Raw genomic sequence first — 16,178 nt, 5'->3', positions numbered from 1 at the left:
TTCAGATGCTATGAGCTACCATATTTCCTGACTAGCTCTTCGTAAATGATAGGCCTAACTCTAAACATACTCTTAAATTCAATATCATGATAACGATTAACAATTAAACTATCATAATTCATTATACTCATTCTGAAATTTCGTGCCGTACTTAAAACATTTCCTATTACTTCCATTTCATCATTAGATGAGGATTCTGAGCTTGATATATATTTTTATTTTAGGTTGGACTATTCGTGATCTAGTCCCGAACTGTCCGGGATATTTTGCTGACGTCAGAGCTCAGTCCTGAACAGTTCTTTGAGCAGTCCAGGACTGGCGAATAGTTTTCACATTTTGACTTATTAGCACTGTATCTTTTTGTGTACAATCTGTATAATACACTTAAATAAATTAATCAGAAATAGTTATAGCGCAAACATTGGAAACCCGATAAGCAAAAAAGAGTGTATTTTCTTTTTCTTATCTATACCTCCAATTTCGTGGAATTAAACGTTCGTTGGATGTATGGGATAGTAACTATAAATTCACCAATAGAATTCAAAGAAATGGCACGTACATAGTTTTCGGTAAAGCATTTCAGCAAATAGATGGAAGATAATAAGTACAGAAAATACACGGACTTATCCATTACCGGCTCTACACTAGAACCGATTGGGTTTGCAGTAAATTAAGGCAGTTAGTAATGAAGTTCATCAATTTTGCATTTATTTTATTTTTTTCTTCCACGATCTTAATGGAACAATGCCACGGAGGCTCATTTCGTGAGTAAAATTGTAATTTATCTTCAGATATAAAATTTGGATTGTTTTTAGAATGGAGCAAAAATTCCATACTTTGTCGTAATCGTGTATTCTATCCCCAGGACCTATAGAGTACGTGGATTCATTTCCTCAAGTCTTAGAGTCGGTTATACTTTTGGCCATATTGGATAACGATACGTATTCCAGCGTAACCCTGAAAGCGTCATCACGTAAAATTCCTAACCGAGGCCAGCACAAAGTGGCAGTGTCCGCTCCCGGAATAGGCTACTACATTTTAGTGAACATTCATAAATTTGAACTAAGAATGTCGATCACAAACGAATGCATAGACGAAATAACGGTAAGTGTACTTAAATTGAAAGTCGTTACAAATGCGCAAGATACACGCAAAAACAACATACCAGTAGATGTGTAATAGCATAAATCTCTACACTTGGAATACCTAAGGTTCGGTTGCCATCGTGCCGCGAATGTGTCTGGAGAAACGGGTGGGATTTGAACTACGTTGAATGTAAGACCATCGAAAAACTACTACAGGACTAGTATTACTAAACTAAGCCACAAATTCGTCAAGGGGGGGTCGAAGTATGTGAATGTTAAGAGGGGTTGAGAAGGGGTGTAAATTTAGTACAGTCAAAGGTAGGCCCAAGAGGGGGTCTGGACCCGGAAATCCCCCCCTTGTATACGCCACTGTACTAAGCCCCCATAGCGAATTTATCTTTTAACTGTCGCGCTATTCAACTGCAACGCCCCGGTGCGTAATTATCGAGATTAAAAATCTAGTACAAGATGGCGAATACTGCGGTGGTGTTATTTTACGAGTGGTAATTAATTTTTAGTGGTGGCACCGAAAGAGTGCTATTACGGTTTATTGAGATTCTTTGAATTATCATTTTTTTGGACCTTGTAAAGCTTCATCTAGTTTGTCAATCGATTTCCAAAGAACCGACTGAAACCTATTTTGAAGAATACCATACCTAGAAGAGCAAAAATATTTACTATTAATTAAACCTAGGAGCAACAAACACAGCACCCCACACAAGGAGAACGCAACCCGTCAAAAGTCGTGGATTTTCATGCGTACAATTGTTATTGGTTAGACGCTTTAGCGCCTGCTGCCGTCGGTAGGGAAATATTCGGAAATTGTCTTCCCTCTTTCCCTAAAACGTTCAGTGTAAAGGCTAGTCCAATGTAATTTGTACACAACACTGCGTTAGCATGTTTAAAGGCTAGCTGCGTTCTCCTTGTGTTTGTTGCTCCTAGGTTAAACTATGGTTTAAAGTTAAGTATTAAGTATATTTTAATTTTTTATGGTCTATTTTTCCCTGGAGGCTGCCATCTTGTACCGAATTTTTAAATTCCAAAAACTACCCTGGGTGGCGCTGAGCGTTGTCATAAACTTTTGCCGCGACAGTGTAAGGACGAAAATTTATAGGCTTACATTACTAGTCCTGTATAAGTTTTTCGATGGTAAGACGTTGCGCGTGTTTTCAAATTGATTCAAAATGAAGAATGGTCACTCTGAAAATAAAACTTACTAGAAAATTAATTTTAGAAACCCCAATAGAGCGCTCTATAAAACCGGCCCAGAACCGGCCAAACTTTTCATACAGACTATAGAGCTAGTTCAGCAGGACTAACAACATTTGTTATTCTTTGGTTTAAGAGAATTCAGCTTATGTCCGGTCTTAATATGAATATTTTAGAAACGTACCTTTTAGGAGTTTTAGAGGGACCCTAGGTGTTGAAGTATGTTTGGGGTTAAGAATATTTTCATGATCTAAGTTTCTTTTTAAACCCGTGAGTTTGGGCCTAGTATTTTGCTTATTTGCCATCATACATTTATCACAAAAATCATTTAAATAAGAAAAACGGCGCGGAAAGCCAGAAATTAGTGAAGCCTAGGCTAGCAACTACGCTACTCCTAAAAATCGACTGCTCTCAATTTCTTACGGGTTTGCCAGATAAATATTTTTATCTCACACGAAAAACCGGCCAAACCTTCACCTCCTTCGAACTCAAAAGGGGGAAAACACACCACGCCGATTTTATAGAACGCTCTATTCATTTTCACACTCAAGATTTCGGAGAATTGGTCGCGTTTAGTTCCGAGTTTAGCACATTGAGTTGGGAATATTAATCTAGAGATCCAATCAAATCTGCTCCCCGCGAAACAAGTTTTTGAAAATTACGAATGTGTCGTCTCCTCTAAAATGACGAGAAAACGTTATCATATGACCCGTGGCGCCATCCATTATTTTTGAAAAACAAAATCTTTTTGCCGGAAAACGCGTCTTATTTGAACGAACCATCGAGAGATAGACGGCGCCACGGGTAGAATGATAACGTTTTCTCGTCATTTGGAAGCAGACGACGGTATTCTTATTTTTAAGAACTTGTTTCGCGAAATACTGAAATCCGACGTTTCGATTGGACCTCTAGATTAATATTCCCAACTCAATGGTTTAGCACGTATTTCGACCGTTAAAAATAGCGCGGAAGAAAAATGTACTACTTTTCGAGACAAAAGCTAAATGTCAGCGTCGAATTTAGCTTACCACCTTGCGAGCGGAAATCTCGGTTGTAAAGCACGCCCGTTCCTATTAGAATCATCACAGCCATCATGTGTCTTCTCTAGACATTCCAAGAGTGTGTTGTTTCGTCGCCATGTTTAAACAGAAACGTTTACCTTACATGACTAGTCATGACTATACTGAATAGCGATACTATTTTTATTATTTTGGGCCGTATGGTTGAATAGTCCTAGCCCCTACCCCAAAATTTGAAAGCAAAAAAAAAATACGTATATAGTTTCCTAATATACTTCTACAAATATTAAGATTCTAGCAGACGCGGAAAACCGGCTCTTCAGGGGCTGCTGGCCAAATACGACCAAACCTTTCATAACTGGCGGGAATACGTACGCTACTAAAATCAGCGTCTGGTTAAAGTTGGGTAACAGTACCAAGGACTTGGAAGGCTTCGAAATTATATTCACGGCTGCCAAGAAATGTTGTAAGTACGATTTCATAACCATAAGGGAATTCTAAAATTAATAAAATGCACGATGTACCATTTCGCTTTTCGTAGCTGCGTCACGCGGAAAAGAATTTCGCTGCGATGACGGTTACTGCATCAATTCCGAGCTGAAATGTGACGGACGTGAACACTGCTTGAAAGGCAGCGACGAGTCCATCCGCACTTGCAAACCCTTCATTACAACGAGTAGCACTGGAGGTACGTGAAGCCATAATAGTCTTTCACTTGTAGAGGTTAACAGTAATAGGAAGTGTAGGGAGCTGTTGGCTCGCGTTGCATGAAGGGCTTGCCACCACCCTCCTACGCATTGTAACCCGGAAACCTGTTTAAGGGCATTAAAAGTCGCTAGATGACTTGGGCCTACGGTGGTGCCAAGGGTATTAGTAGTGTTGTTAATTTTCCGATAAAATAAAATGCGAGGTTTAGTTTTACTTTTAGTTTCGAAAAAATTAGGCGAAAATGCCGCTTTATTTAAATTTGTAAACAATGTATTAGACTAATCATGGAATGAAACCTTTCTTTTCGGAAAAATAATAATAATAATAATCAGCTAGGCTAATACCCAAGGCACCGACTTAGGCCTAAGTCATCAAGCGACTTTTGAAATACGGAAAATTTTCCGAAAAGTTTTACAACACTAGGTATTAGCCTAGCTGATTATTTTTAATTACCCGATTTCTTACCATGGCGCCAATAGTAGGAAACTTAGATATAAATAAATAATTTATCTAAAAACCTCGAAAACTTATTTTTTCGCGTTACTTTTCCTGAGTTTTTTTACATAATACATTGCTTGAAATAGTGTTACGCTTATGGTTTCCATTAAGGTTCAACTTTGGGATGCACAAACGTTTTTGGTCGCTTAAAGAAATTACATTACGCGTGCGTTTAAGTGAATACTAACAGTAAGTTTAGAAGTGTTTTTTTAATAATAGAAGGGTATAAAATAGTGTTGTAAGTCGGAAAATTTTCCGCGGAAAATGACCGAGGCCTTTTTTCCGGAAAATTTTCCGTATTTTTCCGAAAAAAATAAAAAAAGTTTTCATTCCATGATTTGTCTAATATATTGTTTGCAAATTGAAATGAAGCGGTATATTCGCCTCATTTTTTCGAATCTGGAAGTAAAACTAAACCTATAGACTAGTTTAAAGTGATTAACAATGTAACGCTATTAATGTTTTGTAGTATGTTTACTAATATTAGACATTTTATATCTATAAAAAGTTAAAAACATTAAAAACCCTTAAAAGGTAATTTATGTTTAAAATTTTTATTTTTCCGATTTACGGAAAATTTTCCGCAATTGGGAAAATTTTCCGGAAACTTTTCTGGAAAATTTTCCGCATTTTATTTTTCCGGAAAATTAACATCCCTAGTATAATATATCTCTTACGATTCTATTCTGCTAATTTTAATCGAAATTCATCACAAAGCGAGTTTCTAAAACTATTACATCAGCAAAATGATTTATTAATTCGAAAATATTCCTAAGAAGTAGTAAAACATGCGGTACATTTTGATTAAAGGGAATATAACCTCAGGTATTTTTGTGTGGAACACCAACGTTTGCAGCTCTGGTCGCTCTTGCCTTTGACTTTAGAAATGTTTGGCGCCACTGTACAGAGCAATTTGAAAAAGGTCTTCCTTAAGGCCCATTTTCATGCTCGCTGGTAGCGGATAAAAATCGTCAAAATTCGCATCCGCCACTCGCAAGCGTGAAAATAAAGCTAAAAGATCTATTTGAAACAGATCGACGCGGAAAGTGAAAAAGTGTGTAGCGGAAGCGGATTTTGTCGATTTTTACCCGCTACCAGCGAGCATGAAAATGGGGCTTTAAAGATTGCTTTGCAAGTTATATTCCCTTTAGTGTGTAAATAGGCGCCATCTGGTATAAATAAAACAATAAAATCGAACATCACGGGATATCCTCTGAACGTACTTTAACTCTGAATATTATTAGGAGGTACAACGTCTGTCACCGTTGGCCTTCCCATCGGAACCATCATTTTCATCATTATCGTGGTCTGTTGCGTCCGCAAATACCGCATGTACCGTAGACGACCAGTCGTTTTGGTACGAAGTCCAGAAACCACCGGTCCTGTCATTAACATCGTCAACGCCAATCAGTCAGCGGCACCTGCACCTGCGCCTCAACCTTATTACCCACCCCCGCCTCAACCATATTACCCACCACCCCAACCCAGTCATTATCCTCCTCCACCTCAAGGACAATTTAATCAGTCATTTCAAGGGGAAGCTACACCATCGTATGGAAAACGATACTAGTCTGTTTTCACACGCAAAAAAAATCCCCAAATATCTTTGGCGAATTGTAATACAATCATTTGAGAATAATAAAATATGTATTGGTTTAAATCAAAAAAAATTCTGTTGGAATTAGATATATCCTTCATTTTACGTGAAACCATATGTAAAAATTCGTACTGTACGCGGATTTTTCACTGTGTCACCAAAAAATTACGAAATAATATCACCCAGTGGCAATTCCTTGAACTGTACTTTCGGAACAGTAAATCGCCAGCGTTCGCTTATTTTACATTTGAGGCTTTGGCTTAGCGAAATATAACATAAAACGCTTACTTGCGCAAAATAGTTATGAATTATTGAATAGGAATGTAAATATTTTTCCAATCTTAGATCTAAACACGTTCATCAACCTCAATATTCTACATATTCCGAATATTAACGAAATAGATTCATTTGATTTCGGCTGATCAATAATATAAAACTAAATATCCGGATAATGTGTTGCTAATTCTTCTACTAAAATTTGGCAGTAAAAATGCGTAGCAAGGCTATAAGTGTCGTATTTACTATTGTTACGTTCCTTTTTATGAAATTATAATTATAATTGATGGAAATAGCTTCACTCCCCTAGTATTTAGCGGTGCCATATAATCTAAATCTCCCATGATTCTAAATCTGAGCTTGCAGTGCTTCCAGCCTTCAGCTCAGATCCACAAGTTTCATTATTTCGGTCTTTCTGTGCCAATTATCCAAGAATGGCTGCTCTTTAAATCTCCCATGATTCTAAATCTGAGCTTGCAGTGCTTCCAGCCTTCAGCTCAGATCCACAAGTTTCATTATTTCGGTCTTTCTGTGCCAATTATTCAAGAATGGCTGCTCTTTAAATCTCCCATGATTCTAAATCTGAGCTTGCAGTGCTTCCAGCCTTCAGCTCAGATCCACAAGTTTCATTATTTCGGTTTTTCTGTGCCAATTATTCAAGAATGGCTGCTCTTTAAATTTCCCATGATTCTAAATCTGAGCTTGCAGTGCTTCCAGCCTTCAGCTCAGATCCACAAGTTTCATTATTTCGGTCTTTCTGTGGCAATTATTCAAGAATGGCTGCTCTTTAAATCTCCCATGATTCTAAATCTGAGCTTGCAGTGCTTCCAGCCTTCAGCTCAGATCCACAAGTTTCATTATTTCGGTTTTTCTGTGCCAATTATTCAAGAATGGCTGCTCTTTAAATTTCCCATGATTCTAAATCTGAGCTTGCAGTGCTTCCAGCCTTCAGCTCAGATCCACAAGTTTCATTATTTCGGTCTTTCTGTGCCAATTATTCAAGAATGGCTGCTCTTTAAATCTCCCATGATTCTAAATCTGAGCTTGCAGTGCTTCCAGCCTTCAGCTCAGATCCACAAGTTTCATTATTTCGGTCTTTCTGTGCCAATTATTCAAGAATGGCTGCTCTTTAAATCTTCCATGATTCTAAATTTGAGCTTGCAGTGCTTCCAGCCTTCAGCTCAGATCCACAAGTTTCATTATTTCGGTCTTTCTGTGCCAATTATTCAAGAATGGCTGCTCTTTAAATCTACCATGATTCTAAATCTGAGCTTGCAGTGCTTCCAGCCTTCAGCTCATATCCACAAGTTTCATTATTTCGGTCTTTCTGTGCCAATTATTCAAGAATGGCTGCTCTTTAAATCTTCCATGATTCTAAATCTGAGCTTGCAGTGCTTCCAGCCTTCTTTCTTTCTGTGCCAATTATTCAAGAAATATGTCCCGTTCATGGTGCCCAGCCCATGTGGGTGCGCAGTGAAATGTCGTTGCTAACAAGTGACAACTAAGCTAATGTAAATCTAGTCACTTGTGCTCCCTTAGTAACGGAATTTCTTCCAAACACAAAAGCTTACTTGAAAGCACGTAGTACTGAGGCTTCCCCGTTCGAAGGAATCCCTCATTACCGGACTCACCTCTGATAGAATCCCCACCAATGAAAGGCTATTTAATATTGGTCTACGACTAGTTGTACCTCTGCTTTGGTGCAGTCTGTGAAGCAACTAATTTTTGCGTGCGATAGTAGTCAACACATTCGTCCAAGGTTTACTCATTCTTAGGTTAAGGGTAGACAACATCAATGGAATAAAGAAATAAGCATTCAGAGTGCCCTCTCTCGGAATGTTTATTAGTTTTACCATCTGGTTTTACTGATATCGGCAGATTTCCGAGGATAGCTTTAGTTCCTACACAGTACTGATGAGCCCCAAAAGGGCGAAACCATTCTACTGTTGGAATCTCTGGCCTAAAGTTTGACTTTTGGTATCAAGAAAGTAATACAGTACGCGGAAATTCCAGTGATATCAGATATCTGTGATATTTTTCGTAGTACCAAAATCTTTTAACTGTAATGCTAATTCCAGAAATGTGTTGTAATAATGTTGTATACCTTTTCACTTGCTACCTCTTTTAACGATTCCCATTGTAAAATAAAGTGTGAAGACCTCGTTTGTCATAGGCATAAATAATAAAGTTTGTACTTCATTTTTCATTTCTGAATAAACAAATTGGCAAGCCAAAATATACGTCTCCTCGGAAAAGTTAGTCCATGGAGAAATAACAGCAGGGCCGACTCGGCCTTTGGGCTATTCGAGTTTATTTTGAAAGGAGATGCTAGCGTCACCTGGCTGTCGTAGCGCGGCCAATTTAAACTTATCCTGTTATTCCTCCATGATTTGTCTATGATATTGTTTATTTTCGACTTTAGGGTATCGAAGTCAATAGCTTAGCGGTGAAATGTCTGCCTGCTAAGAATATGATTCTGGTTCGATTCCTGGCCACAGCCGTATTTTAAATTGAATCAATTAATTTTAATTTATTCTCTAAATAATAAAAATCTTACAGAAAAAATTGACTTTCCAAACTTATTAACGTAAATTTATTATAGAATAAATTGACATAAATAAGTTCATAAAAACGTAAAGGTAGACGGACTTCCCCAAAATTTTTTTGTCTATATGACGTTGCAGATTTGTGCGGGACTAAAAACATCATAAACTAACTTGTTAGATCTATTACAACGTAAACATTTTGGTATTATATATGTATATATCCCCATGAAGTGTAAAATGTACATTTTACATCGTTAGGTAGAGTTATTCAGTAGGTAAATTTTAAGTGAGTCAGGAAATTCGCTCTCACAGAAGCGGGTTTACGGTTTGCGAGTCGGGCAAAATATAAAATTTAAGGCACTATTGTAGTTTCAAAATAAAGTAATAACCATCTAATTATGCTAAAATTAAAGCATGAGGCAGGTCCACAACAGAAAACCGAGAACTTTGATACTTCGCGAACGGAGAGGGAGACGGAGCGGAAACCAACCTTTGGACCTTCAATGTCCGGGAGTTGAAAGAGCGTGAGCGTCCGGAAAATAAATAACAATGGTAGGTGGCCCGCGAAGCAATATATGACCCGCGGACTACAGGTTGCAAGATCATACATAATTGCGTTACTTTCCTCATTGTAAACAAATGTGCACAATATTCGCATTACTTTCCTCATTGTGAACAAATGTGCACAATATTCGCATTACTTTCCTCATTGTGAACAAATATGCACAATATTCGCATTACTTGCCTCATTGTGAACAAATGTGCACAATATTCGCATTACTTTCCCCATTGTGAACAAATGAGCGCAATATTCGCATTACTTTCCTCATTGTAAACAAATGTGCCCAATATTCGCATTACTTTCCCCATTGTTAACAAATGAGCGCAATATTCGCATTACTTTCCTCATTGTAAACAAATGTGCACAATATTCGCATTACTTGCCTCATTGTTAACAAATGTGCACAATATTCGCATTACTTTCCTCATTGTGAACAAATGTGCACAATATTCGCATTACTTTCCTCATTGTAAACAAATGTGCACAATATTCGCATTACTTGCCTCATTGTGAACAAATGTGCACAATATTCGCATTACTTTCCCCATTGTGAACAAATGAGCGCAATATTCGCATTACTTTCCTCATTGTAAACAAATGTGCACAATATTCGCATTACTTGCCTCATTGTGAACAAATGTGCACAATATTCGCATTACTTTCCCCATTGTGAACAAATGAGCGCAATATTCGCATTACTTTCCTCATTGTAAACAAATGTGCACAATATTCGCATTACTTTCCTCATTGTAAACAAATGTGCACAATATTCGCATTACTTGCCTCATTGTGAACAAATGTGCACAATATTCACATTACTTTCCTCATTGTGAACAAATGTGCACAATATTCGCATTACTTTCCTCATTGTGAACAAATATGCACAATATTCGCATTACTTGCCTCATTGTGAACAAATGTGCACAATATTCGCATTACTTGCCTCATTGTGAACAAATGAGGCCAATATTTTGTGAACAAATGAGGCCAATATTTTGTGAACAAATGTGGCCAATATTTAGTGAATAAATGTTAAGCCTTAACAGTTTACTTTATAAAGTTAGTTAAGCCTAGAATAGTGACATCAGTATGCCGACATTGAAAATGTAAGTATACCAAATCGAAATTTTAAACCTTATGTTTCAAATATATTGATTATTTAATATTAATATAATTTTATAAATTTATGGAAGGACAAAGCATTGTTAACATAAAAATCAATTATAATGGCATCTCCCACAAATTATGATGACCTAAGCTAGTCTAGCAAGAGCGACCGTGAAGAGATGGTTGAAAACAAACCTTTGAAGAAAAGAACCCTAAATCAAAGTCACTTCAACGATGCCAGTCCATCGGCATCAGGAGGAAGGAAGGGTGCTCGTATTTCCAAAATATGGGATCATTATGAAAACATAGAAGTTACATTTTCTGAAAACTTGCAATTATTGCAGTAAAGCTTAAAACGATCTCATGGAAATACAACTGCTATGCGCAACCAACCCACGATATAAAAATTCCTGAAGAGAAGAACGACCAAAACAACCTTACTGGCAAGTCAATAATACCAGAGTTAATTTTTAAATTTAATTTCTCAACATTTGTGAAAGTGGTGTACAAATTACACATTAATTTAAAGAAAAAATACCCCACTAATCACCCCAAAGCTGTTGAGTTAACCAAAAAAATTGGGCTAATGATTGCAATAGATTTTTTCAAGTTTATAAGTGACAAAAACAAAAAACGTACAAACAGTCGGTAGAGGGCTAAGTCAACTGGCGACTTGTAAGCCCTCGATTATACCATATAGCATAGTCAATGATCAGCGTTTCAGAGATCTGCTACAATGTGCAGAGCCTAGATACGAAGTACCAAGTAGAACAATATTTTCTAGAAATGTAATTCCAAAAATTCATGATGAACTATTGACAGATTTAAGGACAGATATCGCCAACGATTTAGGTGATATGCAGGCTATATTTCTAACTACTGATTTTTGGACATCCAGATCAACAGATAGCTATATCAGTTTAAAGATAAACAATAATTATATAAAAAATAACAAATATAAAAAATAACAAAGATAAACAAGTTAGAGAATCATAATTTGATATGTTAAAAATATAACCACTCTAGCCGTATAATCGTCTGAGTGATGACGCTTGACAAGGGGTCTCGTACCCGAAAGCTCGCAATGTAAATAAAAGAAAATATGTTTTTATAAAACAATTATTCTTAATTTATTTTAAACACGCCATGAAGTATCCGTCGTCGTATATATTTTTCCAATTAATCAGTATTCTAACCATGGCCAAATTAAACATCTACGATTATATCAGTTTAACATGTCACTAAGTTACTAAATTTTTAAGAGCAAACATCATACTTTAGCATGTTCGAACTTAAAAGAAAGCCATAAATATTTGTAATGAGCTCCAAAGCCTTGTAGATTCTTTTAACATTTCAACAATCCCAATTCATATGGTTAGTGATAACGACAGAGCCATTAAGAGAGCAATTGAGGATAGTGGGTATATTTCAGTCTCATGCTAGGGTCATTCTTTACAGCTCCTTGTTAATGACCGTTTAAAAGATATCCAAAATTTAGAATCATCAACAAAAATTAAAAAAAATGTAGGGAATTTTAAGGGAAGTACAAAGTCTTATAATATCCTAAGGGAAAAACAAATAGAATTTAAAATACCTCAACACAAATTAATACACGATGTTGAAACCAGGTGGAATAGCGTTTTTTATATGATTGAACGGATAATCGAACAAAAAAAGCTGTTATTGCTGCTTAAGCAGAAAATGAAAACATTGATTGTCTAACATCTAGTGAGTGGAAAATATTGTGTACCCTGGTTTTAATACTTAGACCACTTGAGGAGGCTACAAAATTACTTAGTGGGAAAAAATACCCGACTCTTTTTCTTGCTTATCCAGTTTTAAATGATATTGAAAACGAGTTAGAACGTACAATTGATAAGAACCCCCATTTTTCATTAGAACAAAATTACTCAAAAAAATTTCTAAATAATATCAAATCTCGATTCGCAGACTATATATTGGCTGTTTATTGACCCCAGATTTAAAACTGTTTTATTAGAAAAACATGATGTAATTAAGGCTAAAACACTTTTACGAAATGAGTTGAGATTGAGACACTTAAGAGAAAGTAGCAATTTTGAAGCATCATCAAACCACCCTGATAATGATACTACTTCTGAATTTGAAAAAGGAACAAACAAAGATGTTTTGAGTAACCAAAAAATTGATATCAACCTAGATCAGTATTATTTAGGAGCTACCAGACTAAAACCAAAAAAAAATGAAATGTAATCTAACTGAAATTGAGAAAGACTGATCAGATTGATGCTTTCTTTAGAGCTCCCCTTCTAGAAAATGAAAATAGTGCTGCCTTGGAATGGTGGGCCCAAAACTGTAATAATTTTAAAAGAATAAGTGCAGTGGCACAAAAGTTTCTATCAAAATGTGATAACTGAACTTTTGTTTCAGCTAGGCTATTACCCAAGGCACCACCTTAGGCCTAGAGTGACTAGACTCGAAAGGATATTAAAATCATATCAGAATTTGTTTAGTATATAAATATTAATTATAAGTTCGCATGTTTTTAATAAAATCATATGTAAAATCACAATGTCTAGTCAGTAGTCTAGTCTAGTAGTCTTCATTTGAAGCTCCTAATGTTAAATAAAAATTTTGATTTTTATGATGCATTTACTTTTAAGGCTAGAAGACTAGTAACAGCCAAGCTAGTATGTCAAAACGTTAATAAATATGTGGTTCATTTTAACTTGAGGTATTTCACTGACTAATAATTTTCTTTTCAGCAGAAAAATTAAATTTTAAATCATTAAAAGTTAGAATTAAGAATACCGCTGAAACTGCCTCTTGATATCACTCGAGTACTCGACTCTAAATCAGGTACTCAAATGGTTTTTTTTAATAACTCAAGTACCCGACTCTTGCTCAAATACTCGAGAGATTTTATTAATTACTCGTACTCGAATACGAAAAATGTTTTCTTTAATCAAGTACTCGACAACCCGACTCGTCCAACAGAATACTCGACTAATGATTGTTGAAACTCGATACTCGACTCGACTAACTCAAAACCACTACTAGCACAGCCCTATTAGGTGCATATCCACGTACTTAGAATTAGTAAAATGCGCCGTACTGATCTTAAATTTGGATACAAAATAATGAATTGTCGATACAGCGCTTTATTTGGTTCTTTAAAAATCACTTTTCCCCCAATTACGATAAAAAAATCCCCTTTGCGCGCGCTCCCCTCTCACGTTGTTGTTTGTTAAAGAACTAGGTTTTTTCTGCCTGTCCCCCTTTAAATTAACCCTGGAGGTAGGCCAACCGCTGAACATGTTGGCCTAATTTAAAGGGGGACAGGCCGAAGAAAACCTATGCCTTTAAGTTAACATAGTGACGTCCAAAAACCGTCAGCCACATCGAGACACAAGTCTGTCACGATAAGCATTCCCAGTATAACTATGTATTCCTGCCCTGACCTAATGCGTTCAGAGGATATAAAGTTAGATAACGGCTACATAACTAGTGTTAGGTCTTATTAAGTACAGCTTAGGCAAAAACGGTCGGTGTGGTATTGTTAATGTAATTTTTCTTCTTCCGCCTAGGCTAAATTGTCTGACTTTACGCAAATCAAACTGTTTCAGTACCATTCCGTGTCTTCAACAGTTTCCTTAACAATCGTATTCTTGTGCGCTCTCCTCGTACAAGTTGCTTATTTCCAAATTTTTTAAAGCATGTTTAACAGTGTCGATAATGAACTTTTTTCATTTGCTACTGTGTTTATCGTTCACCGTTAAAATATAAATGAAAAATAAATGGCAACAATCGGGCTCAAGGCAGATACCGAGCTTCACATTATTGGCTATTTCATGGTTTCCGGGCCCAGGTTTTGTGGGCATAAAACTCTGTAACAAAGCTTTTGAGGACCCATGTTCATGGGGCATTTTTGAAGCAATAGGACCCACAGAACACGCCCTAAAATTTATGACATCCGTAACACCCTGTATGTTAGATAAATTTGTGTATTTCAGAGTATTACAATATTATGTTTAAGTAAATTATTAAATGCTGATTTTTAATCTATTACAAAATTATGATTATAAGTAAATTATGAAATTATAATATTAATAAGTGAAATTATTAATTTAGTAATTTTATAATATACTCTTTTAGAAAAATAAAAGTTGTATTTGCGTATTCAAATGTCAAATCGATATGCCGGAGACTATCGAGTATCGACCGTGCCTAAAAGCGTGAGATGTATTATTATCTCGTGAAAAATAGTGCATTTTTTCTAGAAGCGGCAAGGAGTTTAATCACTTTATTGACTTACCATCAAAAACTAAACGTTTAATTAGGGTAGTCAATCTAATGCTCCAATTCTATAATATATCATGAAATGTTATTTCTTAAAACGTTTCGATTTCAGGTAATAATCTAAGAATTTAGCTATACACTATTAAGTGTTGATTATAAATTTCAATTCGGGCTTTGTACGATTATAGGTTTTTTTATTTAATTAATAATGATCATTCCGCGCTTTATTGCATTTAATTTGGACAATTTGTAAAAGTTTTGAGGCTTATTCACACAAGTCAACATTTAAGCAAAACATTATTTGTCGCAAACCGGGTTGCTCCGTGTTATTGTTAGCCAGCAGGCGCGTAGGAACGTTTTTGATTAAGGGGTGTACAGCTGTGATGCTAAATTTGGCGCCCCCCTCATCGACAGGCTTTTTGAGGCCCCTCTTAAAACAATTTGGCGCCCTTCTCACACCAATTTAGCGCCCCTTTCCAATTTTAAGGGGGGTACATTGTACCCCTGTACCCCCCCCCCGTTCCTACGCCACTGTTAGCCAGCAAACGCTTTTGTTGGCCAAGTTTTGAAGAATGGCCGTTTCGCAACCAAGTCTAATTATTTTCAAATATTTAGTGGTAAATATTTTTTGCACTGCTTCGAGCGGCCAGCTTCGATTAATAATAAAAGATAACGCGTTTCAGGAGTATGGCCCTGTTAGTAGCGCCACCTGCATTCTAAGTTAAATTATTGATAGTTAAAATATAATTTTTAAAGTAAAAAATAGTATTTCAAAACAGTAATTTTTGATTTAGTTATAATTAAATTATACTTACATTTAAAATAATAACAATAATTAGTACTTTTTTTCACAATCAAGATGGCGCTTGGGAAGCTATAATTCCAATGGGAATAAAGGCCAGCAGAACGTTACGTAACCGTTCCCCTTCTTTAGTACGTACGAAAGTACACCGAGTTCTAGACTGTGTAAATAAGCAAAAAAATTGTGCGGGATGAAATACGCAATGAGGTAGAATAAATAGAGATCCAAACAAATCTGGGATTCGTGGGACACGTTTTATTTGAGTAGGAGAATTAGGCTTAAGTTTCAACTTTATCCAATCGTGTTGGCGCCATCTGTTTCTATAAGCAGACACTTTTGCAACATATATTAAGGTTTAGTTTTCCAATAACACGATAGATGGCGCCAACACGATTTGATTAAGTTCATTTACTAGGCCTAACTCTCCAACTACTCAACAAATAGTATTTGTCAAATAACGGTAGGTCCTGGAAGGCGGATTTGGATCTCTA

The 16,178-nt window shown here is 36.2% G+C and overlaps 1 protein-coding gene across 2 annotated transcripts; it reads left to right on the top strand.

Moving 5' to 3' along the window:
* The first annotated feature begins 624 nt into the window (after nucleotides 1–624).
* Nucleotides 625–6,147, top strand: LOC149924989 (uncharacterized). 2 transcript variants are annotated; one of them, XM_090161197.1, is made up of 5 exons: nucleotides 625–764; nucleotides 866–1,104; nucleotides 3,605–3,776; nucleotides 3,855–4,001; nucleotides 5,764–6,147. In XM_090161197.1, the coding sequence occupies exons 1-5, from the start codon at nucleotides 686–688 to the stop codon at nucleotides 6,087–6,089; spliced, it is 963 nt and encodes a 320-aa protein (XP_090017323.1). In that variant the 5' UTR covers nucleotides 625–685; the 3' UTR covers nucleotides 6,090–6,147. The 2 variants fall into 2 exon arrangements, with proteins under 2 accessions (XP_090017323.1, XP_090017322.1); XM_090161196.1 differs by having other exon boundaries at nucleotides 3,605–3,779.
* The last annotated feature ends 10,031 nt before the right edge of the window (nucleotides 6,148–16,178 follow it).

This window comes from Leiobunum rupestre, chromosome 10 (genome assembly GCF_980474605.1).
Source record: "Leiobunum rupestre chromosome 10, qqLeiRupe1.1.hap1, whole genome shotgun sequence".
Lineage (NCBI taxonomy): Eukaryota > Metazoa > Arthropoda > Arachnida > Opiliones > Sclerosomatidae > Leiobunum > Leiobunum rupestre.
This window is presented reverse-complemented; position numbering and strand designations above follow the sequence as displayed.